This window comes from Apteryx rowi, unplaced genomic scaffold (genome assembly GCF_003343035.1).
Source record: "Apteryx rowi isolate R43461 unplaced genomic scaffold, aptRow1 scaffold_36, whole genome shotgun sequence".
Lineage (NCBI taxonomy): Eukaryota > Metazoa > Chordata > Aves > Apterygiformes > Apterygidae > Apteryx > Apteryx rowi.
This window is the reverse complement of record NW_020450085.1, coordinates 769,987-796,639: the sequence shown is the minus strand read 5'-3', so window position 1 is coordinate 796,639 and position 26,653 is coordinate 769,987. Positions and strand designations below refer to the sequence as shown.

General features: G+C 36.5%; 1 protein-coding gene across 1 annotated transcript in view; it reads right to left on the bottom strand.

Annotated features, from left to right (window-relative positions):
• CLSTN2 (calsyntenin 2) overlaps positions 1-26,653 on the bottom strand; it is a 238,843-nt gene that overhangs the window by 37,517 nt on the left and 174,673 nt on the right. Inside the window, exons 7-8 of the mRNA XM_026073079.1 lie at positions 26,152-26,400; positions 25,445-25,566 (exon numbers count right to left, since the gene is read on the bottom strand). Coding sequence (XP_025928864.1) covers positions 25,445-25,566; positions 26,152-26,400 — 371 coding nt within the window. The remainder of the gene's footprint in view (positions 1-25,444; positions 25,567-26,151; positions 26,401-26,653) is intronic.

The following is a 26,653-nucleotide window of genomic DNA, read 5'->3' as shown; positions in this document are numbered from 1 at the left end:
TAAAAATGACCTAGTGTAGACTGCAAGCATGTAGCTCAGTATTCAGATATTCAGTATTCAGGATGTGCTTACTTCACTGGATACCTGGGTTATGTAGTGCATTTCTGTTTTCTAATACAATGAACAAATTATGTTTCTGCTGTGAATACGCAGGCTTTATAGTCAAAACACGCTTTTGTGAAAATCAACAAATATGCACTTAAAGTTGGCTTTGTCCTACAGCATCATCTGCCAGCATATTCATTTTGGGGAAGAGCTACTGAAAATAAACTAAAGCAAAGTGCAAACACAGACTAATCAAATTCATCTAACAATCTAAATTGTTATGTCTTGTAACAGTATTTCTTCTATCCTAGTAATAGGCTCTGTGCATTAGGATTCATCTGCCTGTTCTCCATCTGCCTTTCCATTTCAACATCCAGATATTTGCCACATCTACTGGCTTTATTTAATCTAAGCATTACTGACTTGAAAAGGATTTAAACATTGGAGGCAAAGGGTCGGTGTACTCTTGACCACTAAGTGGAGCTGTTCAGATTGCAAAAGTGTTGTCCCCAATAACTCCACAGTCTCTTCAGAGAATTTTAGATAAAGCTCTAAAGTATTCGTATTATGCACTGGATTTTTTAGAAAATCATCTCTTTGGGTTTCCCTTTCTACATTTATCCTTTAGCAGCTCTCTAACATGACAGTTTTTTTTTTCCTGTCTGTAAAATCAATATGTCCTGCCTCAGAACTGGCAATAGATACCATATGTATGTACTTAAGGAGGGTGGGAAGAAGAATATACTATATATGGAAAAAGAAAGGATCAATATACTCCAAACAGTTAAATTAATAGGTGATGGATTGAAAAGTGGCATCACAATCTGCAAGTTCAATGTTTTTTCCGTAAGAATACTGTCACACACTTATCCTCCACATAAAATTTACAGTTTGAATCTTAGCTTTGATAGCCCTGCTTGGATTTGATCGCATAGTCTCTTTGAGCAAGTTCCTCAATTCTGACAGCTGGTGGCAGCCAGTGAAGGGGAAAAAAAGAAAAAAACACAGATTGCTTTGCTCTGGACTGCTGCTTTTATGCTTATGAGACTACAGTATCACCACTGATCCAATTGTTAGCAGTAGAGGTTGCTACATGGTGTAATTTGTACCTCTCTGTGAGGAAGCTTTATGATAACTAATATCTGAATTTGGATTTCCCTAATACAGATGCTGACATTATTTCAGCTTCATATATGGGGAGTGAATTTGGAAAATGAAATAAATATTCTTCTACATTTGTGTTTTAAAAATAGCTCTAAAAACTAGCTCCCCAAAACCTTAAAACAGTGTATCTCCTGATACCTGTGTTCTATTGCCATGCCATCTTGCCATTGTAAAGGAATGCATAAGAACAGTCCTAGAATAAAGGCAATCAGACATTGTGCAGATTAATCCTTTCCCTTGGGAACCTCAACCAAGCGTCAGAGGAACTCAAACAAGAGAAAGAGGCAAACGAGAGACTTCCCTGCTCCTCATGCAACTCCTTTATATTGCTTCTTCACAGGACTTTTCCTGAGAAAACTAGAAATGCAGCTTGTATTCCCTGCCTTTGCTCGCATGCAGGAAAGGAAGCCAAGTCTTTGAGATTGCATTAGGATGGGCAAGAGCCACATTTTCAAGTCTGACAGTGGAACAAGTCCAAGCTCCTAAACGAGGCACCAAAGTTACATTCCCAAAGACAGACAATGTGAAACCCTGATGACAACTGCCCTAAAACTCTCTTCAAATGTCACTGTACTGAAACCTTTTGTAGGGAGTTAAGTAAATCTAATGACATTTTCAGTAATCTCATATTTTGAAATGGAGGAATTGAAGATAAGGGAGGGGAGAGCACTTCTTTGCCTTCATGCTCTCACAAATTGAAAGGATACTGCAGTTTTATGTTGATTTTATAAACTGGTATTTTGGATAGCTTATAAAACAAGTATTTCAGTATAGACTACTCTGTATAAAGTACTGAGTATAAAACAAACAGATTTTCTCATGTGTCTTGCTCAAGCAAATGCTCTGTGTAAGTAAGTACATACCTAACCACAGTCCTTCTCARCTGATAGATTTTCAATTGTTCCTCTGCTTCATGCTTTCATGTTACCCTCTGGCAACTGGGGTAAATGTTTTATTACTGTGATTAAGTTCTAATCTGATTTGTGTACCATTCTCAATTTACAAGAACTGAGAGTATAGATCTGGCTCAGAGTTTTCCAAGAATTATYATCTGGTTTTGTCTGAACTACCTGCCCCATATGCTAGAGAAGGGGATGTCAATTGAAGCATTGACCTCTTTGCTAGACAGATTCTCTTAATCTCGCTTGTGCTGTTGGCTTTCTGCCAAGATGAGAAGATCGCCCTCACCGTATGATATCAGGTCCTCTTTGGTAATCACAACATCCACTCTCTGACTTTACTGCAACCACATATGACATTTAAGTCATCTGGACACCAGCCTTCAGAATATAAAAACTGGAAAGAATTAAAAAATCTAAAGGTAAAGTGAAAAAAATCATTAACAACAACAAAAAGAAAATCAAAGACACCTCATACTTTCACATTTTGCATTCCCCTGATAAGGTCTTGCATGATGTTATTGCTGGCCCTTTTCCACAAGAAACCATTTCAGTTTGACATATCCAGATTATTCACTGCATAGATTCTTCTCCTGTCTTAGTCTTACAAGAAGAGACTATAATACTTTGCAGTGTACCTAAAGACTTTTACACTAATACAAGATTGAGAGATGAGTGGGTGGGGAAGGATGTGTTAAAAACAATTCCATAGTTCCATACTTTGTAGCTTGTATGTATATACGTAAGTATACATATATGTGTATAATATATACAAACACATATGTACATATACATCTGTACATACACACACTTAACGTATTTTCTTATTACAACATACAGTAAAATAAATTTGAAAACAGCTTTGCAGAATAGTTGTGGATTTCCAGTATTTTCCAATAAAAAGAGAACATTGTTCTCAAAAATGCCATATTGTATAATCACTAAAATCACTGTTAGTATTTTTCTAGACAATTTGCAGTATTCCTCTAGTTTTCAGCCTATTTAGCTGCAAAGTCTTCAGGGTACTTTCACAGCTTGTATCAGAATAGATACCCATTTAAAAACTGCTAGATAAAGAAACAGTCAGAGGATCAAAAGATTTACAAAAAGTTTCTGAAATTAAATATTAAATAACTGAGATTGAAATTGAAACTAAGCTATTGAAGTGTAACATAACTATTAAAAAACCCATTAACTAGTATATAAAACTATTACTGATATTCCTTCAGTTATCTAATAACAAAGTATTGGCAATTAATAAAAGGTGAAATAATTCATATAAACTCTTATAAATGATCCCATAAAGAAATAACCATGGGATTATGAAATAACAGATTGATTAGTTCTTGTGGGTAACTAATTTTTTCCTGATCATTAAACTCTCTCTCCCTCAAATAAATAAACCTAGTGTATTTAGGCATGGTGTTCCAACCCTGGGACACCCCTCTTCCTAGGCTGTGCCTTTAAATGACAGCATGCCATGGATGCAGTCGAAGAGGCTTGCTTGCAAGCACGCTCTGCCCATTCGGCTGTCAGAAACTGGTTACCAATGAAGGAGGCAGCACTGATTTCAGCAGAAGTCAGAAAACCAGAAGGTGAGTAGAGCAGTTAAATAAGCATTTTATTTAAACAACAACAAAGAATGTTGTTAAAAAAGGTTTAGATTTTTGGCTGCTCTTTGTTGTTGTAATATTCATTACCGTTACCATTTCTGTTACAGAAAGCACTACTTAACAGTAACTCGGACTGGTAGTGTTATTTTTCTTATTTCCTTTTTTTTTCCTTCCCCTTTTTCCTAATAATTYACACCACTTGATCCATGAACGCAACAAAGGTAGAGAAGTACCCTGATGTGAGTGGGCTGTAAGGTCAAACAGCATTCAGTAGCCCAACTCTTTGCCAGAAATAGTGATCTTAAACGAGCATTAAATAACTGTTTTGTTTTCTGCTTTCTTAAAGAAGAAGAGCCTACTAGATATCAGAAAATGTGCACCGTACAAAGAAGTCATCAGTCAGCAGACTGTCTTAGCATTTTATAAAATACTCCTTTAGCAGTTACTAAAAAAATCAAAATCCTCAGTAAGTCCTATACAACTCTTCCATACAGTCATTAATTGCTCCGTGCATTCCACATAGAACAAGGTCCCAAATCAACATAAAACATAACATGGTAGAAAATTAAAACACAGAACCCACGGTAAATACTTGTAATTCACTCTGCCCATCAGCATCRTAAGCGGCAAGTTCAAAGTCAATCTGTAGCACAATTATGCATGCTGGCCTCTCTTTCAAACTAGTTTTCCAAATGCTATGCAGCATATATTTGAGGCTCATACAGCATATACTTCAGGTTTTTGTGCTTGTAACATCACAGAACTTGTCCAAAACTCAAAAGAAGACCTACTCAAAATTTGTCAATAGATCATTGGCTGACTGATTCCATAAAATCCTGTGCCCTTAATAAGCCAAAACCTTTTACCTAAGAATACTCAGATGAATATTTCTGAATTGTATATTCATTCATCAACAGGGTAGCAGCAAATTAAAAAATGACTAAATTAGTCTCTTTCATCTATACCAAGTAGGTGAACTCTGTACTGCTCAGACCTAAAGTATGTAATTTCTGCTTTGCTTTTCCCACTGAACTACATCATGTATCATTATGTGTTTTTTGACCTCTTTGATTAAGAGAGAGATTCCTGACCCATACATTTTCTACTTTCTTCTCTCCTGTCTTCGYGGATATTATAAAAATAAATACATCACATAGTCCACAAACCTCTTGGAACAGGAGAAATAGGGAATAATTTTATTTGCCTAATTTAGGCCTTAAAATTGGGTGTACATTTTAAGCGTCTCAACTGGGATGTAAACTCCCCGTAGAGTGAATGGAGAAAAGTATATTTCTTTGAAGGCTTCCAAAGAGACCTCCAGCCTGCCCAAGGTTCATCAACAGATAATCTTCAAAAGCTCATTTACTGACAACAGAGGRGTTTCATTCAGGCCAATGGCAACATCAGGAAGTTAAAACATAGGTCCATATTTAGTGTCTGAGTTAGGCTGAGCTGACCYCAACTCAACTCACCTCTTGAAAAACAAGTACACTGGATGATGAAAAAATATATTTACCATGTGTTTACATCCATTATACAGTAACAAAAGTTCAGCTTTGGAGTTAATTTAGCTGTATATACCATTATAAGATTTTGCAACCGCATTTCCAACAAAATGGAAAAAATAAAGCACTACATTATCTAAGCATACCATGTGCAGTCCTAACAATAACAACAAGCTTTCTCAGCTTCTCATTGTAATATAATGCTTATCTCAACTTTTCAAAACAGGTAAGTCTTAGTCGAATGCTAAAAGACAGCATTAAGCGTGGCATTCCTCTGTTTGTACCATCACTCTAAGGCTATAAGGTCTGTTCAACATTAGATAGGAACTCTATGCACACTGCACAAACTTAAATATATGCTAAAATGTATGCTAATAATATGAGAGCACATAACATTTCCTCTACAGTTCCTGCTCAAAAATACACCAAAATCTTCAGATAAGCAGTTCTGGCAAATATGCTGCAGAAACAAATCTCTGCATATTTCAGGAGAAAAGATATTAACTGACACCAGTAAACTTAGGAGAGCTATGACCTTTTAAAATACTACAAGCTATAAAGGTTATTATTAAGGCTCATAAATCTGAACCTTTTAAAAATGAATATGTACCAAGTTTTAAATTACATTCAGATTATTTGCTTTTCACTTATTTGCGGTGCTGAGTCAGGAAAAAATAAATATGCATACAGGAATGACCAAACTCATAGCTACTCTATATGTCCCTGCTCTGCAACTACAATCTTCTTCCCTGCAGCAAGTAATACAAGGTACAGTTTAAACTTCATGTTAACAAGTGCTTAAATAATGGTAAAACAAGAATGGGAAATTCTAACCTCATATGCTTTTAAAATAACCCATTGGTTTCCTTTTAGCCCCTTTTTTTAATGTGGAAATATTTTACATAGACTTAAAAATCAGTATTGGTACAGGAAGAATTTATTCTTTGTAAAATGGCATTTGGCCAGTGGAAGCTCCTCTTACTACCAAAGTCAGAGGATGATCTAGAAAARCAAACTACATTTCTTTCTTTTCAAACCAAAGATTAGAATTTGATCAGCTTTGGTACATGTAATATTTACAGATGAAAATAATTATAGATACCCCAGTCGTATTAACGTGAGAATCTGAATTGTGTTCTTTGCCAGTTTTGTTCAGAAGCTCAACCCACTCATTCATACCTTTTCAGTGGACAAGCTAAATGCAGCGTTCTACTGAACACACTCACTGCTTCCAAAATGTTGCCCATTTGCAAGGGAAACAGTTATGCTGACTGTCTTTGTTAGGTCCTCTGAGATCTGTCAATGAACATGATGGTCACTGCTACTTATTTGCAGACCGTACCAACATTCCACCAATGAGTTACCTGCATATATACAAAAAAAATCAAATAAAGCTATTAAGGATAATGGAAAGAGCTTTCCTTCTGAAATGCAGCATGGCCACTGTCAGCATGGCTTTGCCCTTTGAAATCTACTGCTGTGGAGAGCAGGAGAAGAAYGGGAAGAAAGAAGCATTACACCTCCCACCATGAAATGCTGCAGTTTGTCAGGCTCTGACAAACTTTCCTGAATATACAATTCAGGAAAAAAAATTTCCTTGGTCCTATCAGGGTGAGAAACTGTCTCTTTCTAAATGGAAAGACTGATCAATATTCTGAGATGAATGCTCTTCCTATCTAATAATGAATCATGATAACAATTTTTTTTAAATCAAACTGAACCAAATCATATCTAAATGAAACTGAGGGGGGAAAAAAAAAGTTTAGCCAGAATAAATACTATGGGTTTAATTTTCTGCCTCCAACTTCAAATGGCAGTTTAGTCTTATATGGACTTTTTAACTTTAATTATTAAAATTAAAATTAAAAAATTAATTRTTGTCCCAAATATTGACCTACAATATGATATATTCATCATTATGAACTTCCTGTTAAACATCTCCTAAATTTAAGTTAGAGAAAATATCGTAAATGTTATATATCCTACTGTCTGTATAAGATTTGAGATTAAAAAGATACATAGACTTAGGGAAATAGCATCTTTGAGAATTATTCAAAAACCAAGCACGTTACTATCACTTAACAAATAAGAATAATAGTAAGGTAAAAAAATGAAAACCACTAGATCCTTAGACCTCCTACCTAATTTAAACATCCCAATTATTTCACTTGTATCACAGTCTGAGATCTAAAATCTGACTGATATTGTTTGATTGAAGCTTTCACGTCATTTTACTAATTTTGAATCACAATTCTTTTAAAAAGAATGCAAGAATGCTGTTTCCAAAGGGTACACATTATGATCATGAATACGCATTATGATCATGAATACATCAACGAGAAGGGACCAAATAGATTTGGGATAATGTATTTATGTATATGGAGCCCCATATTGTGCTAGTCTTATGTTCTTGCATTTTAATGCCCTTTCTGAACTTGATGTACAAGCAAAATGTAACAGAAATGTGGGCCATCTGAGTAAACTATCTTTGAAGATGGTTGCAAGGAGCCTTTGGTCTATGAGCTTATTCCCACCTGAAGACAGCAAATGTAGAATTCTACTTTATTTCCCTCCTGAGGCTTTATCACTCATCTCTGACACTACCTGGCATCTGAACCCCTTTCCATGGACCCAGGGTTCTGCCTTCCACTCTACAGAGACCTGTTGGGACTCTGCCTGTAGATATTTCTACTAAAAGAYTTACAATGAACTTTTTTAGACATTGGGGGGTTCAGTAATATGCATGGTCTACAAATGGGGTTTTGCTCATATAGTAAGTGAAATACATGTTTAACAAGACTCCTGAAACATGCTATATTTGCTAAAAGGCCCAGGAAATATTTTTCAGTATGCTAATAATACTCAATTAAAAAAGAGCATGACTGTTAAAAGAGTAAATTACCCTAATTCAAAGCAAGCCTTCATATCCTTTGCAATTACCTTTCAAATATTAATATACTGCTGTTTTCAGTTTGCTGACTGAAATACTGACAGTCGAATGTAAGGTTAAATTTAAGTCAGGCATCTTGATTGCCTACTGCTCTAAGGACTGAAATTTCTGGCAGCTGAGAATTCTGGCCCTAATCCTGCAGGGTCTTCAATAACCAGGTATTTTTTTCTCTCTGAATACATGAAGGTCACACTGAGAGAAAGGAGGTTGTCACAGTTCAGAAATAGGATGATATATCCTCCCCTTGCTGTTGGCATGTGAACAAATACGATGCTTGTTTCAGTTCACTTACTTAGAAATGTTATGAAGGTGCAGAAAGTGCGATTAAAGCAAACTAGACTCTAGAGACTAGGCAAACAAGCTAGTCATGGCTTGTTTGCTTTTGAGGGGAAACACGTGCTTTCAGCTCAAAAAGTGGATTCTAGAGCATGTATTCTCACTCTTCCTCCTCCCTCTCGCACATTCTCACCTACACACATCGCTCACTCTGCTAGACAAAAGTATAAGACTGCCCTTATCTATTCAAATCCCAAGGAAGTACTGTGTGCTATTTTTCATTCATTTAGTAAATATCCAGTCTTGATATCTCAGTTCTCAGCTAGCAACCAGAAAATATTCAGATTCTCAGGTTGGTTAGTCGGCACACAGAAGAAAGCACAAGCAGCATATCCCCCTGGGATCATGACCTCTCTCTCCCTGCAAATGGCATTGCTGGCTCTTCCAAGGCTTTACATCACCTGGCAGGTCCCTCTTCAAAGGCTTGCTGTCTCTTAAGGATACATTGATGGAGCTTGCAAGACTTGCTTTAAATGTACTCACCAAAGGAAGATGGAACTGACGCAGGCAATGAATGCCCTTTTACAGTTTCCACATTTTGGGAAAGGTGATTTACTTAAAAGATACTTGCTCTTTTGAAAGTTCATAGTGCAAATCAGAGATGAAAGAATTCCTGCTCTTACGCTATTCTCATGTTACACTGAGAGTATGTCTCCAGAGAATCATTTAGTGTTATTCATACAGGAGCCCACTACTATAGTAATTTTGAATATTGCTGTAGTCTGAGATAGAGGTAGCTCTAGCAGCAGAAAGACACATAAGAAATATGCACGCCTTCCCCATACAGATTAGTATTGTATTTTCTTCAATTCTAGCAGGCAATTAGGGACTAATGCAGGGAAAAGCAAATGCTCTTTTGTTTTTATTGCACATGAAAGGTGGCAAAAAGACATTATTTTGCTACCTTCATAATTTCCCTAAAATGAGGAATGGTTGTATATCCATGCTTCTGCATTTATGCAGAAATATAACTCAGGAAATTACACAACCCAAATATTATGCATAGTCTCTTTACTTGAATGGTAACTGCTGGGCCTTTAATTACATAGCTGGCATTTTGTAGACATACTGATTATATGTTATATACCACACAGAGGTAATTAGATATCAGCTATATTTGTGACTTTGCCAGAGAATGTTGTTATTTAGGCAGTAGATAGTTTTCTTTCAGTACTAATTGCAGTCATGTTCTTAGTGCTTTTATAGAAGGAAGTAAGTCAGCATTATGGGCCTGCAATCCAGCATAGTTCTGGGTTGGCAGTAGGGACATGAAAAAGATAGACTATAGGAATGAATTTTCAACATCAGTGTTGTACAAACCTTAAAAGTTTTATGAATATCATTAAAGTAATTATCTAGAAGTTCAAACATTTATTCACAGCTGAGCTGGTTGAAATTTTCCCTCTGAAGCACTGTTTTGCTGACGGAAAATGGTTATTGGATTAAAGACATTGTCATAATATAAAATCACTATTGTTTAAAGTGAGAGAACTGGTTCTTCAGAAAAAAGCGAGCACTGAAAAATATACCTTTTTATGTTTGCTGGGGGAAATGGTTTGGGTATTTTCAAAATTTTATAGCACATTTTTAAAGGAAAATAGAAAGGGAAACAAAATCTGAATATTGAGAACAAAAAATTCCAATGTTCTCCCCTAAAGGATGTTATAATAGACCCAAATAAATTCATGTGGAGCTCTTAATGGAATAGACATTTCCTCTTAACACCTCTAGAATGGGTCAGAAGCTAGTTTGGGATGAAAACTCTTTTCCTAATACTAGAAGTATGAAAATGAAAGATCCCTCAAAGCAAAACTACCCATTGGATATTTCTTCTTGATTTCTCCAACACCAAAAAGGAAATAATGTCTTGTTCATCTGCAGGTTTTTTGCTTCTTATTTTGTTGTGATATTGCTAATCACAACTTTATGATTAAGAGAAGCAGTGGTGGATACTAAGTGATTCAGTTTTCCTCTGGTATCTCGTTTACCTTCCCTTAATTACATCATGTGATTCCTGAGTAAAAATATATTCTTTCAAGACCTTAATACGCTATCTGTTTGTAAGCTTAGGAGTTGAAATTAGGTTAAAATATGTTCCTTAATGTTTTTAAGAAATACTCTATGATTTTTTCCATATACTTTCTTGTTAAAATATTTGTTGGTTGAAATCAAATAAAAAGTTTCCACTGGCACACGACTTGAAATCTATGCAAGGGGAGGAAAGGGTGGATTTACATGTCAACGGGTTTGAAGCAGAGAGCTCAGTCTATTTCCAATAACAGCTTTGCAGCAAAGATAGTTTCTTCTCAAGTAATAAGAATTCCTGTGATTGTTCTGCTGGGGGTATGCATCAGGTAATGGGCTTGCTGAACTCGTTTTCCCTACACACTCCTAATGGCTTCTCAAATGATGCAGCGACTCCCATCACTGCTATTTCTAAATCTGACTGGTCTGGATAGTCCTAATAGTGTAAATCAGTACTTTGATACTGGCAAATTTAAGATATATCCACTAGGAACAACTCTTTATCCTTGCCACTTCCCTCCTCTCCACATTTGACTTTCTTCTCTCTCCTCTCCCCTTTCCATGCTCATTGTCTCCTTCTTCCTTCCTATCTACAGTCACCCTTTTTCTTTGTCCCTTCACCTCACCCCCCTACATCTTTCAGTAATTCTTTCATTATTTTTATGTTCTTCATAGCAACAGCTGAAGCTCTGYCTGCACTTAATCTCTTGTTCCAGCTGGGGACCATCAGATCGAACCTGTTCTTCCCCTCTACTTCTCCCTGCCATGAGCACTCCCTTGCGACACRCGGTCAGACCCAGCAGCCAGCTGTATGCTTTTTGAAAGATATCACTCCTCAAGAAAAGGACGAGGTTGAATCTGCAGTGCCTTCTTTTGTGAAGTACTTATCAGTTCAGGATCAATAACACCGTTTTAGTGTTTGCTACTACATTCCCTTCATGGACTGGCAATCACTCAGGACCTATTAAAATACAGGGACCTGAACCTGAAAATTAATTTATAAAACAGAGTAAGCACACACATGGATGAGGACAAAAAAGCCTATGATGTGATCATGTGCACTGCACCAATGAACATTCCTCTGTATTTTGATGTACAACTGGCTTCTGTATCTCCTACGGAGATTTCTTCTTTCTCCAATATTTACTCTTGAAGCATGACACAGCGGCTTCTGAATCATAACCTTAAATTATTATTTTTTCATTTAACACTTTTTATCCTCTTTTAGTTTTACTGAAAAAGACTCTGAAGCCCCTGAAAGTGTTTGTATATCAAGTGTTTCCTGATGATGACTAAACGTGTCTGAAGGGTGTGAAGACAGGATGCGCTCAGTGTGAGAAATCACATTTACACTGTATCTGTCATACCAGAAGCTCAGCTGAAAGCATAGCTAATTTATTATCAGAGRAAAAGGCAATTCTCTGGGGCAGTCAACTATCAAAGTGAATCYGTGAGAGCATTAAACAGTGTGGGGCTGTGTATCCCTCTCGAGTGCACAGCAGCCTTACACCCATCCCTTGGTGCACTGGAATTCTTCATTTTTACAAAGCATTCCCATTGGCATTTAAGTTAAGAGAAGCATCACTGSTAGTGCAAATTAATAATGTACTTTAAATTTAGAGTAGGGCATATCAAAAAATTATAGAAAAAATCATTTGCCTTTTGTCCTGCTACTAAAAAAAGAATTGTGTGTTTCTGATTTTCAAATTACTGGTGTGAGGTTAAGACATTATTAATGCATTAAGTCAATAGGTTTGATGCCTTAGGCTACTCTAAAGATAATCTTCATTCCCAATGTATATCAATTCATATGATATATCAATAGACTATGTGGATAATCCAGTGTAATAAAGCTTTCATTAAGTTTTCTGATCTGATAATTAAAATAACCAGGTATGCTTATATTTGGAAATGACAGTAATAAAATGAAAATTATTTGAATTTTCAGAGACCTAGTCTACTTCAAAGCAGTGTGAAAAATACCTCGGGTGCCTTCCCCACCCATGCAGATATTCTGAAACTGACTACGCAGCACAAATACCTGATTTATTAAACTCCTGTTTCGGTTTACCATAAATAATTATTGTAAAATGCCCTTGAACTATAAGCAGCTGCATATTTTTGCTGCTAGCAGAAGTTAACTTGAAATTGGAAACTGACAGATAGGATTTTTGAAGGTATGAAAATCAGGACRTATGTTTTTCATACAAGTGGCATTAATAGCAATCAGAGAGGCACAGTTTTTCATACCGAAGCTTAAAAGCTGCACTTCTGCAACTCGGAACTGAGACATTTCAAGCTGAACATGACATATTTAGGGGGCAAATTATAGGAAATATTCAACTGTTGATCTTTTCTTTTAAATTTTCAAACAAAATACATTATTTTCTGTAAAGCCAACAAAAAAATTAAAATTAAAGCAGGAAGTCAACATAAAAATTATGATTTCTAGGTCAACATGAAGCACTGGAGTTTACAGCATTTTACAGGATAAAGGGTTTTTTTGATAGATGATATTTTTGTTCATGTATACACCAAGGACTGATTCTTAGTCGTGAAGGACTGCAGAAGGCTTTCACATGCTGAGAAGATGGCTAGTCACCCCACTCCCAAAGTCATGAGGAGGCACCTACTTCAACCCCGGCTGCCTTAAAAACCTTCCAACATTTCCAAAGAAAAAGCTCAAGAGCATGTAAGAAAGCAGAGGTTTACTTAATTTTATCTTACTGAAGCTATGAAAGGTCTTTTATATTGCTAACTGAACTTTATGGCAAGATAAGATCACAAACATTTTCCTTATGATAGAGGCCTATCCGTGATGCACAGAACTACAGTGCGCGCCTTTATGAAAATTTGTGTGGTAAACCATTAAACGTGTTTAATGCTCAAACTAGCTAGTAATTTATGTAGGTGTAGACTTATTTCTGGGCAGACCCTTGGTGCTTATTTAAGGCTAGAAAAAATTCCTAAACAAAACAATCCTGTTAATATGGATGAAAACTGCAGTACTGGAGTTGCAATTGAAACCTCAAATTAAAATGGCTCTTATATTTAGGTATGTGAGTAGTTTAATGAAAGCCACTGGTACTGCTTAAAGATTACTGTTACCACAGGTAAATGGTGCGCCAGCTCAGGGCCAAGCATTTTTGAAATTAAAACACAACTAGGCCATGTGCTAGAAAGTGACAGCCAAGGAAGTGAAGGACAGCACTGCAAAGAGTCTAAGCTATTCAGAAAGACATCTCAGAGGAGACATCTGAAGCAAACTGGACATTTCCTGCTACCTCCACATACAAAGTAGTATGGTCTTCTATTGCACATGTACTAGAGTTAGATTAATAAAACGGCTTTCTGTTTGAATTGTAATACACTTTTAACTGTAATCCTTACTCTTCTTCTATTTACTTTAGCTGAACCCTGGGAGATAAGTTATTGCAAGAATATTGAATTAGCCACGTTTGGTTAAATATTCAGAATACGCAGAAAATGAAGACTGAATTTGAAATCTCTGTGCTGGCCGTGGAACATTACAGCATAGCCCTCGCTCGGGAGCTCGTCCAAATCCAGCRATGTCAGTGGAGATACTTCAGTGAGAGTGAGCCTGAGGCCCCTTAAGTAAAGAATAAAAAATGCCATGCAGCCTGTGTATCCAATTATAACAACGCCAGTAAAATGCTCTGGAACACATTTGAGGCTACCGGTTAATTGGAGTAAACAAATTGAAAGGGAAAAGGTTATATTTATAATAAAACAATCATTGTAAGATCAGAAAATAACTTAGCAAGACCCTGAATTCTGGCTAACTGCTTGGAAAAAAAGTAGTAACATTCTTCAGTTTCTTGAAGGATACCAYTAAGTATCCACTGGGAAGGATACTAGCTCAGGTCTTGGAAGATMGTGACACTATCAACCTGCAGATTTTTGCATATTTTTGAGCAGGCATGAGTAAATTGGGGCTGGTAGGACCTTAAATGCTGCTCTGATGGTACTTTAAAACTAGTAAGGTATGCTATAATATGACAATTGGACTTATGATACAACAGCTATGTCTTAGTRATGTTTCTTTTTGGAAACGTACTTGCTATATAGAATTTTTATGACTTTGATACGTAAATAGTAAAGAAAATTAGAACATAAATAAAAACTCTACAGCCATCAATAATGTCAGTAATTTTCTTGAAATTATGATTCAATAAAGCTGCAATTTTTCAACATCAAAGTTGCCCTTAGAAACTTTCAGGTTCATTGGAAAACAGTTTCTCCTAATTGGAAAACACTTCCTCCTCCTAAAGTGAGGATCCTGCTTTTGTCTGCCTAGAAAGCTTCTGTAGGCTTCACGTCCTGCTTACAAAGAATATGCCATTCTAAAGTAAAAAGTGCTTTTAAGATATAAAATTAGTTATAAGAAAGGATTTCCATCTTCTAGCCAGAACTAATAATACTACTAAACTATAAATGGATTCACAATTATTTGTAACATAATCAGAACTGAGATGCCAGTTAATGTTAAATTTTGCAGTAATCCTCACTGTCATGCTCTGGCAAAGCTGACAGATCCAAGCACGTTTTGAAGACTCCGTTTCTAATTGGAATTCAMAAATTGCACAGTTATCCTCACCTTCTTTAAAGGCTGCTGGCATTCCCTTCACTCTCGCAGAGCTTATATAAGTTCTTTAATAAAGCAAAGGTTTAGATTCTCAGCTAGCGGAGCAGTAGTTCCACTGAGAACTGGGCAGATTTACACCAACCAAGGCACCGCCTCACAGACTTTGCAGATGCTTAATTTTTAAYTTCTGCAGCAAGTAAGACCACTGTTATCCTAATAGTTCAATATGGCTGGTAGATATCAATTCTCCAGAAAGCATGGTGAATAAAAAAAAAAMCCCACGTTAAAACAAGGTCTTGAGACAGTCATTATCTTAAAAAAATTACAGCTCTTTTTGAAAACTGAAGTTGATCTTTCTTCAAAATCATGTAAATCATAAACATTTGGTTTGAGCCACTGCAGTCATTCCTAATATATCTCAAGAGTTCTGTAAATAAGAAAATTTTTTATGGTGCTAAAGGGAGGTGGTATAGTGAGAAGGAGCAAACCCATAGAAAAGCAAAAAGTCTCCTACAGACTTAGATGTGAAGTTGTTAATATGGYTGATTTCACATGACAAATTACTGATGCAAGCTTCATTAAACCATTAACAACTATAATATTATATTTTTTAAATATTAGGTATTAATTAGAGAGTCACATATAACAGGGCTGGAAGGAACTCTAAGAGGACATCTGAAGTCCATCTCTCTATGCCAAACTTGGACCAAGCATATCTAATACAATCTGAAAAATATATATAAGAAGAAAATACAATTTAATGGGTAAAATAWCAAAAAGGGAGATTATTAGACTGAGTTCTACATCAATTTTGATGCACATTTCAGTAGTAAAGCATTTATATTTCTGTAAGCCTCTGTTTCCCTGTCAAAAACATGTTGGACAAGAATACAACAGGAAGATTTCTATTCAGTTTACTAAGTGTTGTGAACTGAGCTCACTGGAAGTTGTATCTGACCATAATGTGATCTACAGTTTTATTTCATTTGCCAGAATTTCACATTATTAGTATTATGCCCTTCTCAAAACCAGCACCTATTCTTGAGCTGTTCAAATGACTCCCTCTTGCCAATAATCCTGCTTTGAAGACTGGCCAGAAAAGGTTTCACTGTAAGACAGTGCTACCTCTTACTGTCTACCAATCTCTATTCCATATGAAGAAACTGCATTAACCTCAGAGAAATGCATGCCCTGATGCCTCTCTTGAACTTAGTCACCAATGTGGTAGCATAACCAGCCACATGCCCTGAGGCTGAATGTATTTCAATAATCAGTAATAAACTTTACGAAACTCTTAGCTATGTCTCATATCTAGCATTCCCAGAGCACAGTGAGAAAATCTTGGTAGGAGGATTTATCTCGYTGAGTGCAAGAAAATACCTGCAAACACTAGAAAATAAGGTATTTCACTTTCAAATAAGAATCTTTCTATATAATGTGTATTCACTATTGCATTGTGACAATACTGCAGTGAAGTATAAGCGTTTGCAAACTATAATTTGCAAGCAAGCAAACTGTGAGCTGCTTTTGCAGCCTTGAAAGCTGTAATGTGTAATATTTACTTTCATAATAGTTTTCAAAAATATGGATGGATTAATTACAGCTTTGAATAATGAATTTGCTTTATCATATTGGCAGATAAAGCACCTGAAAGCCCCAATTATGTACTGTAACTGCAGCATGTCTTTGTGCTGTCATGCTGTAACTTCAATGTGTCTTAGTAAATTAGATCCACAGTTCATACATGATGAAATAATTCTATTATAATCCACCTTTTTTGTTGCTAAATTGCATCAAGCAAGCATGTCAGTTTAATAACACTTGATGAGTACTGTTAGGCAGGGTCTTGTGTTTATTTTTTGACTGTGCAACTAGAAAGCTGCTCAGTTATGCATTTTTATGTAACTGCTCATCAAAAGCCCCCAAATAATTGAATTTTCTAGGCTTTATCATTGTCAAGAGCCTATCCAGATGTGGTAAGTAGATCAAAAGAAAACTAATACCATATTTTCTTCCTGAACTGCAGATATCCAGAAACCATTGCTCCAAGGCTGGAATAAACTGCTCATGCACATAGATAAATTACCTCATATTTATTGATAACACACACTATTTATCTCCTAACCCGCATTTGGAACAATAACGATGTCTGTCCTACCTGTTGTAAAATGCTTCAAACACCTCCTGAATGCTCGAAAGCCAGCCTGAATCTTGAAAGATAAACCACACAGAGGCCCTAGGAAACTGGGCCAAGGAACAAATCTTGCTCCCCAGCAAGACAGAGATGCACATGTTTTGTACAAAATCTAGTGGCATTACTGAAAAATCAGGGACAGTATAAAATATACATATTAAAAACGGCCAATAAATAGGAAAACAAATGTGACTATTTTCACTTTTAATTCAATACATATCTTGACTAGAATTTTTGGTTCCAGTTTTTAATATTTCTAGAGATTTCCCCAGAATACTGTAGAAAACAAGGCAATTCAATAGAGACTTTAATCCAGCTTGTTTAAACACATGCAGGACTCTGTATCCACATATTCTCTATGTGAGAAATTCAGTTGATTTGGGGGTCTTCCTATGATAAGCTTTATGAGAGCAATATTTCTCATTATTTCCAGGTGTTATGACTGCTCTTAAATTCTTTTCCATTCCCATATAGAATCCCTTTCCTCTGATTTTTTCCCTTCTTTGATTTGGTCAAAAATGGGTATCTCGGGGTCTAAAGAGCTCGCTGATTGCAACAGTTCTTCTCTAAGTAACATGCATAAGTACATATGTGAGTTACATTTCCTCCTGTAAGTAAAACACATAATAGGTGACATTTTCAGAAGAGCCAACCTAGCTCATCTTAAGTTTTTGAAAACAGTGTTAGGCCAGCACGAACAGGTTTTGAAAATCCTACTCCATAGTGATAAAATTATACTGGCTTTGTATCATGGTCAGAAAAATGAGGAAAAACTGCAAAACATGGAATACAAATACAAATACATAGAAACATGTCCCAATAATTTCAAGTAAATGAAAACAGATAGATAACAAAATATTCTCTGCAGCCTGCTCAACTGCTCCTTAAGGGTCATAGAAAATTTACAGAGGCAAAGAGCAGTCATTGCATTTCACACTAGGCTGGGCTACAGAAATCAGAAATGTGCAAGGCTAGGCCAATTTACAGGCAATACTTCACAGTTGGCACAAAGGAATTTTTGTATGTAGTTAAGCAAGTTATTGCCAGTCACTGTGATCTGTTCGTGAAGATTTTGCTATTAGCAGTGATATTACAGTTACATTAAAATATATGTATTTGAAAACCTTTTTTAAATTGGAATCTCAAAGAATATTTTCAGCACTTATCAGCACTGCTGATGCATCCTTGCGCTAGAAAAGGCTGTTTTGAAGCAAGCTGCTGAATAAAACGTTGTGAAAGAGCATTTAAAGATGGAAAACGGTAAATAAATTGTGTCAGATAAGACAGGGCTAGAATGTAAAAGGCTTGGGGTGCTTTGGATGCTGCAGAGACTTTTTGAGTCCTGGAATGATATCATCTCAGTTGCAGGATTAGCATGATTCATTTATCATTTATCCCTTACTAGCTGTGTAGGATATAAGTTAGGTGTTTTCTAATTTTCGTTCTGTAGTCTTATTAAGGATGTATGCACAGAGCAATGCAGGTCTGCATACCAATTTGTAAAGAAGTGATTAAGAGCATAAGAAACTCTTCTGTGTTTCAAATAAAAATGTACAACTAAGCTCCACATTACAAAACTTAACTCTCAAWAGAGCATCATGTTGAGAAGTATAGGACTGAACTCCCTTAAGTCCTTATTCTTAGGCAAAGTTCAGTGCACAGCAATTATGAAAGCTTGTGCCATCCTACCTCCCCACAGTACCCTTTGCCCTCTAGGACTGAGAAGATTATGTATGTCCACAAATACTCACTCATTGACTTTCTTCCTGAGCCTCTCAAGGAGGAGTTTACTTACAGCTTTCATAGCGTGAAAGAAACTTCTTAGAACCAGATGCAAACAATTCAAAAATCTAGCACATAAGAACAACTTTCATTTGTAACTTGATTGAAATACCTAACTTACCTAGGAAAGGTCCAGTTATCAAATCCTTTCCGTTTTGCCCTCTTACCATGTAACATGCATTTTTTCAAAAATCAGCACTTGCTCTCTCATGCCCATGCACAGTAGCTTTTTTAAGAAAGCAAATGGGAATGACTGGACAAGACTGCTCCCTACATGTGTAACCCCATTAGGGGTGGCTGATGAGTTGGTTAAAGGCAAATGGGGGCCTTTGCCTCACTTCTTCAGCATCTGTGTATATACACAGAGATAGAATGCATCATATTCAGCTTTATCTAAATAACCTTCTTATTCCATTTCTTATTATGGAAAATAATTGTTTTCTGTCTGAAAAGCACTGCAGGCTTATTTAGGATTATTCATAGCATTTTATCTCATCTTAGAAAAGAAACAATAGCTTTCTGCATCTTTATCCATTTTTGCTGATTGAGAATGACTACAGATCATGCACTGAAGTCACTATTTTTTAGGGGATCAATACCAATTTTGCCTGTGGGCTGGAGAACTATGTTCAGGATGATAACATGGGTATAAAACAGAAAATAATTTCCCACTGTGAATAAAAATAAGTACATGAAAAAAACGTACATCCCTGGCTAAGATTCTTCCCTTCCCTCCCTGCCCCCGCTGCAAAGAAGTGTTCCCATTCTGTTGATTTATGAGGAGGAGAAAACCTCTTAGTTCAACTGTCCTCAGTATTAGTAGGAGAAATGTAATATCCGTGATGAACAGAGTGTGGAATACGCTGTGCATTGGCTTATTTAATGTTATGTTTTCCACTGTCACCAAAGGCTTGAACACTTTTGTCCATTATTCAAATTACTATTTGGATTTGGTCCTTTGTAGGCTACAGAAAAAAAAAAAAGATAACATGGATGGAGACTGAGGGAGGAAGTTCTCAACTATACCAACCACAAATGGGGAACATACAGGAATTGTCACTTTTTATAGCACAAAGCTGAGGATCAAAAGAGTTTTTCCTGAGGATGACTGCGAGCGGGAGGGGAACTAGTTCAAACCTTTATAAAGAGTTGTAAACAGAGGTCCCTGAAGTGTTCTCAGAGACATTTTTTGCACTGATAGGAAAAGAAGTGAGAAGACTACTACTTTTTTTTTTTTTTTTTTTTTTTTTTTTTGCATCACTAGAGTGAAATTCTTCACTTGCTAAATTTTTCCACTGATTTCAAAAGGAAGGGAATTCATTTCCAATATATATAATATCATTATAAATTGATCTCGTGTGCAGTCCTAGCATACTTGCATAAAAGGAATCTGGCCAAGGCCGGCCACAGCACCAGTGGCTGAAGGGAAGTGTGGTCAGAGATGTAGGCTAGGAAGCTCACCAACCAGCACATCTCCAAGGGTACTTCTGGGCTGTAGAGAGTCCCCATCAGGGCAATGACACCTGTGTGATAGGTAATAATTTGTTACATCAACTCGTGAAGTGATTTTATCATGAAACTAGGCGCTAAGTACCGGCTATCACCACAATGATTGTACTGMGTCAGCAGAACGATATTGTATTGTGAAATGTATGCGCGTGACCTGAAAGGCACCACGTACAACGCAGAGGAAGACCCCAGCTTTCATCCCGACCCCCCCCAGCAACAGCCGGCGCAACCACAGAAGTTACAGGCATATAAGGGGACTGTGAGCGRGGGATTGCGCGYGCCGTTGGTGGAGCAGGAGACTCCCCGGCCGCCCAGCGCTGTTTTGCTTACTTGTGACTTGCTCAATTATTCTATTAAATTGGAATTTATGCAACCTGGCCCGAGTGGTTGTCAATTTGTTGCGTTTACCTATAACACCTGTGTGGCATTGCTTCCTSTGTGCAAGAGAAGGCTGGATGAGCCGCTCATTTTCTCAAAACCTTGGGCATAGTCCGGAAGATGAGGACATATGCATATGAGCATCACAACAGAGGAGAACCCAAAAAATCAATCATCATAGCATTCTAAGAAGAAAAATCCCCTACAAAACCAGTTTTTTTTATATTTCATATTTTTTTCTTATATGGCCCAATTTTCTGTTTGGCTGCCTAAATCATTCAATTAAAAGCACACCTATCCTTCTGAGGCAATTAGATGCCTATTTAGGTGGCTTTTATTGACTTTGGTACCAGTGTCTTATAATTAAGTACTAGAAAAGGAATAAAAATATTGACAAACACCTCATGATACTCAGTTTAAACCTTTGCATAGGAAACTCAGAAGAACAGTCATGATTCTGATTACTGAAACAAGGGAAACACCTGCATGTCAAGTAAATGAGAATTAATAAAAGGAAGGAATCACCTCTAATTGGGGATCTGTTGCAGATGTTTGGGAAAACCACATAGTTTTAATGACCCAGTGTGCCTAAGAGACTTGACACTGATTTCCTTGAAAGATATCCACACCTTTTCTTTTGGATTATGACTAACAGATTCTTTCATGACTAAGATGACAGACACAGTTAGTTTCAAAAAGGATGAAAGTGGAAAGAAAAAAAATTTATGTAAATTTTTTTTGCTGTTTCTTGTAAGGAACAAGGACACCTTCAGTTTAAAGTCTGCTAGTTCTGACTCCTAGCAGCCTTTGCAAAAATAATCATTTCAAACCTTAGCAGTTCTATATGAAAGGGACATATGCTCAGGGTTATGACACTTTTCAGGTCATGCTTCAGCACAATAAGCAAAAAATTAGCTCAGCAAAGTCTGTTAGATTTAATGTAACACACTGGGCTAAACACACAGTCACACTGAAATTAAATCTTTTGGTCTATGAACTGACTTAAAGACATAGTCTTCCCAGGGCTAACTTGGCAGCCACTGCTGCGTGGGGGTTTCGGGCACTCACTACGCATTACAGTTATGATGGCTGCATCATATCACATGCCTTCAGCGGCACTGTTCGGGTGTAGCCATACCAAATGTTATGAGACTCCTCATATTTGGCCAAGAATAGAGTCTGCAGCTAAGCTGTGTACCACAGACACCACAGAAATGAGATCTAGGGAATTAAATCTGGAATGGCAATAAGCTCATGTTCTTGGTCAGTGCCTTGAAAGATGGAGTAGTCATGTGGGCTAGGCAGAGCCCAAAGCAGCTGGTATAATAAATTTTACTGCTCTGCAGTAAGAGTGATAAATGATTTCACTAGTTTATGCTTCACCTGATTCCAAGGTCACCGGATTCCTCTCAGTGAAAACAAGCTAAAGATTGTTGTCACAGTCATAAAGTGAGCTCAACAATAAAGTACTCTGCCACTTTTTACTGTGCTATGGCTCTGCTCGGTACCAATCCTTGAATAGTCATCCTGAGTCATATACATGCAGTGCAGACTACAACAGCCCATATGACAGCGCAGTTCAGGTGGTGAGAAACTGCAACAGCTAGCTCAATCCCCATGCTTTTCTTCATACCAACAAAAGGTATCGGAAGACATGCCACTACAGAATGAACAGCTCTGAAGACAAGATTTCCAGAGCTATTTCAAAATCTAAATATGAAAATAATCAACTCATAGGATTTTTGGAAGTATCTAGAGCTCTTAAGCTACTTTTGAAAATCTAGCCCTACTTTCTTTTCATCAAGAGGAGTTTGCAGTGGATGCCAGCTGGTTCTCTGATGTACACTGTAAAATATCCAGTGCTTTCTGGGGTGGACCATTCTAGGTAGATAGTTAGAAGTTGGCATAAATAATTCTACCACTTTGAAATGAAAATCTCTGACTGGCTTGTTTTCAAAACTATGCAAGTTCCTTACTAGCCTACTTCACGTATGCTTTACTTTCAAATGCTTTTAATTTACCCTATCATATAGGCCAGATGAAGCACTGAACAGGAGATAAAGTAGCAATCTTCAAATCCCTTTACCAATGACAAAGCTTACAGTATTATCACAGTATCATGAAAGTCTGGTCACCCAACTCATAACAAACTTATTTATACTTTAATCTTACATTCTTGCTCAGCTGGAAAGAGCTGCTGAAAATGTACTGTGGAAATCAATTGGCAGTAGCTGAATGAAAAGAAATGAATTATATGACCTAATAAGTCCTTTCTATCTCTAGTTTCTGTCATCTAGTACTGTTTAATAGTAGCTAAGAAGGTTCTCCCTTCAGTGCTGTACTCCAACCCTACTGTTCTGTAGTGCTACAACTTGGGAGTGTATTTTAGGGTATACAAATGATTATTTTCAGACAATGACATATACAGTTTGGAATCAAACAGTACAAATGAAAGAGGTATCATATCAAGAACTACTTTGGGCTCCCTTTGGTATATACTCTTGCTGAGATTGCTTCCAAAAAGTCATTTCTCTCCAGAAACATAACTCAGAGCATTATCAGTTTAATTTCAAAGTATCTCCAAGGACTTAGTCATCCCTAGTTGAAACCCTCAGGTTCCTTCAGTATTTACATCACAAAGACTAAGTGCCTGGCACCAGATATGTGGGAGTCTATTGAAACTTCAGCTCAAGATATGAGATGAAGTTGTCCACTGYTGTAACTGTCCTAGGTTTGCTCCTTTCAGACAAAATCTGTAGAATAGCCCAGGGCCTTCTTTATCGCTTACGGGAGGTGAAATAGCACCTGTATTTAACTAGTCACAAAACACACTTTTATTTAGCATATTGTTTTGAAACAATATACCCTCATATTTCATAGAGAAGATTTCCCAAATCAACAGGCCATCCAGAAGTGGATGTTTGAGGTGAGCAACACTGTCTGGAAACAAGTAATACTGCCAAAATATAAATACGAAGACTGTATGCTGCTCATCAATAACATGAGTGCTACTGAAATTCCATTTCAAGGCTAATCACACATAAAAACATGGCTTGATATAAAAAAAACAGTAGTTCAGGACACACTGTCTTTTCTGTAATATAAGAAAGAAAAAAATAATTGGAAACATGTTAGTATTTTTGTACTTTCTAGTTTATCCCATTTTTTCCTCTTTTTAAAAAATATGGAAATGATACGGAGAAAATAGTGTGTGAAAAAAGTAATCGTAGATTGTAATAGAGATGAAAAAGTTCTGTCAGACAAGCGAATGCATCCCGTCAATGGAAAATTGTCCTTGACAGTGTATTTTCCAGTGTTTTGTCATGGCTAAGTTACAAGAATCACATACAAATTACATTTATTCAGAGGACACTGTTCCTCTCCCATTGTAAGGATAAGGAAGAGAACTTTCATAATCATAAACTTTGAATAACCATTGATGATTTTAGATGTTTAGTATATAGTGCATTGAAATATAAATCTATCTGCAACACACAGAACAGCATTATCTGATGTGACAACAGTTATTCAAGATTTGTAAGCTTCACCATGATTTAATGTAAATTTACCCCTTTTTAGACACTGTAAGATTTCATTTCAAGTATAGCAGAAACTGATTCCAAACTGGTTAATGAAAATGAAAAGCATGTGCTATGACCAYCACATGGTTTATCATCACATGCATTTGATAATTGGGACAGAGATTATCTTTTTGTACACATTTTGAAGGTGAGTTAGGATAATAACCATTCCTATAATAATATCTATGTCTTCAATATCATAGTTTAGGCTCAAAGACATGAAAAAAACTTGCTTTGAGAAAATACTACTTTGCTGAAATCTGTCTTCTTTCATTCAAGCGATTCTTATCCTGTTTAGAATTAATAAATCTATGAAAGGCAACTCTTATCTCTTTAATAATAATTTCCTTGTAATATATTCTTCATTATAAGGAGAAATTACATACAGCACAGCAGATGAAAATTAAAGTCTACAGATTAGACTTAAAATATATTACAAATACCTTTCTCTATGTCAGCATACTCTTTATTGAAAAATCTTTTATCACTTCCACTGTGCTGATAAAGTAGACTTTTTTTTAATGATAAATGGAAAACTTTAAAGAAACTATATGCAATGTCATGTCTCTAGGTTCTCCAGGGCCAATGGATGTAAACCTCTACTTATTGTATAAAATTAAAATTCAATTAAAAATCTGTATTAATCAACTCATTTAACTCTTTTTCTGTGGTTCCCAATTAGAGCCACAACTGTTACAAGCTGCAACATAATTGCAACAGACTTTTGATTTCACAAAACCACGACACTAGTATTTAGGATTTCTTTGAAATTGTTGGTCTACAGTAGGGTTATTCCCTGCAATTTCTAAATGGGATAAAGAGACAGATGGGTTACAGGTAACAGGAAAGCACAATACCTGATCCAGTTTCCAGTGGAATTCTGCAGGGCGGAAAGTGTCAGCCTGGTCAAAATCCTTCCGCAGCAGAAACACCAACCGGCAGTTGTGCACGTACAGGGCGTAGTGATGTCGGTTCATCTCTAAAGGGAGGGAACAGTAAGATCAGTGTGCTAAACTACCATCAATGCTTTTGTTTAGCTGAATGTGTTTCAAAGCAATATATACCTAAAAGGCGCGCGCGCGCGCACACACACACACACACACACACACACACACACAAAGCCTTTTCTCAATATCGAGTCTCAAGGAAGCCGCATATGGTAAGAGTCTTCTTGAATTAAGTCATATTAATTTTATGTATGGAATCATTATGTCCAAATTAATAAATATGATCCAAGCTAATATTTAATCTAAAAATTTCAATAAAAAATTAGACTGATTTTCACAATCTAAATCATCAAAAAATAAACCTAATTTATTTTGTCAGGCAATTCCTTCAAAATCCATAGATGTCTTTTCAGAAATTATCCAAGAAGAGAATCAGTGCTTGAAACTTAGGTAGGCAAAAGTCCCCTCAATAAGCTATGAGTCAGCAACACTCAGAGAGGCAGCATCCCAGCTTTGTAACCTTCTTTAAAACTGCATTAACTGAAGAAAAATGATAACACTCTATCAAATTTGTTATGCCCTTTGCCAAACAGTTTTAAAATAGAGCACAGGCTCACCTGTCTTATCAGAGTTGCAGAGAACAGTCTCTTTCTCAGCTCTTAATCCTGGGCTAGGTCCGTGTTTCATCCACATAGTGATGGTGAATTGATCAGTTAAATTCTTTGGAACTATTCCGTCTGGAATTTTGGCTCCTTGCTTTCCATCAAATTTAAAAATCATGTCATTGTTGTCCATGAGAAGCCCAGCCGTCCAGTTAGCTGTTGCACTAGGAGACGGTAACAGGTCAATGGCACCTGAAGATGCTCCTGTAAATGACAGATAATGAATAAAATGATGAGAAATTAATGAAAAAGCTGTGCAAATGAATTTAGTATAGGCCAAGGGCCTGATTCACACATTCCTGTTTATGAATTTTTACTATGCAAATGGTCCTACTGGCTTCACTACCAAATCGTATATACCTTTATATAGCACTGACCATAATAAACCAGTAAGGGCTCTGTAGATGAAATGTATTGCACAGAAAATTTAAGAAAATATTTTAAAGGTATTTCTTTT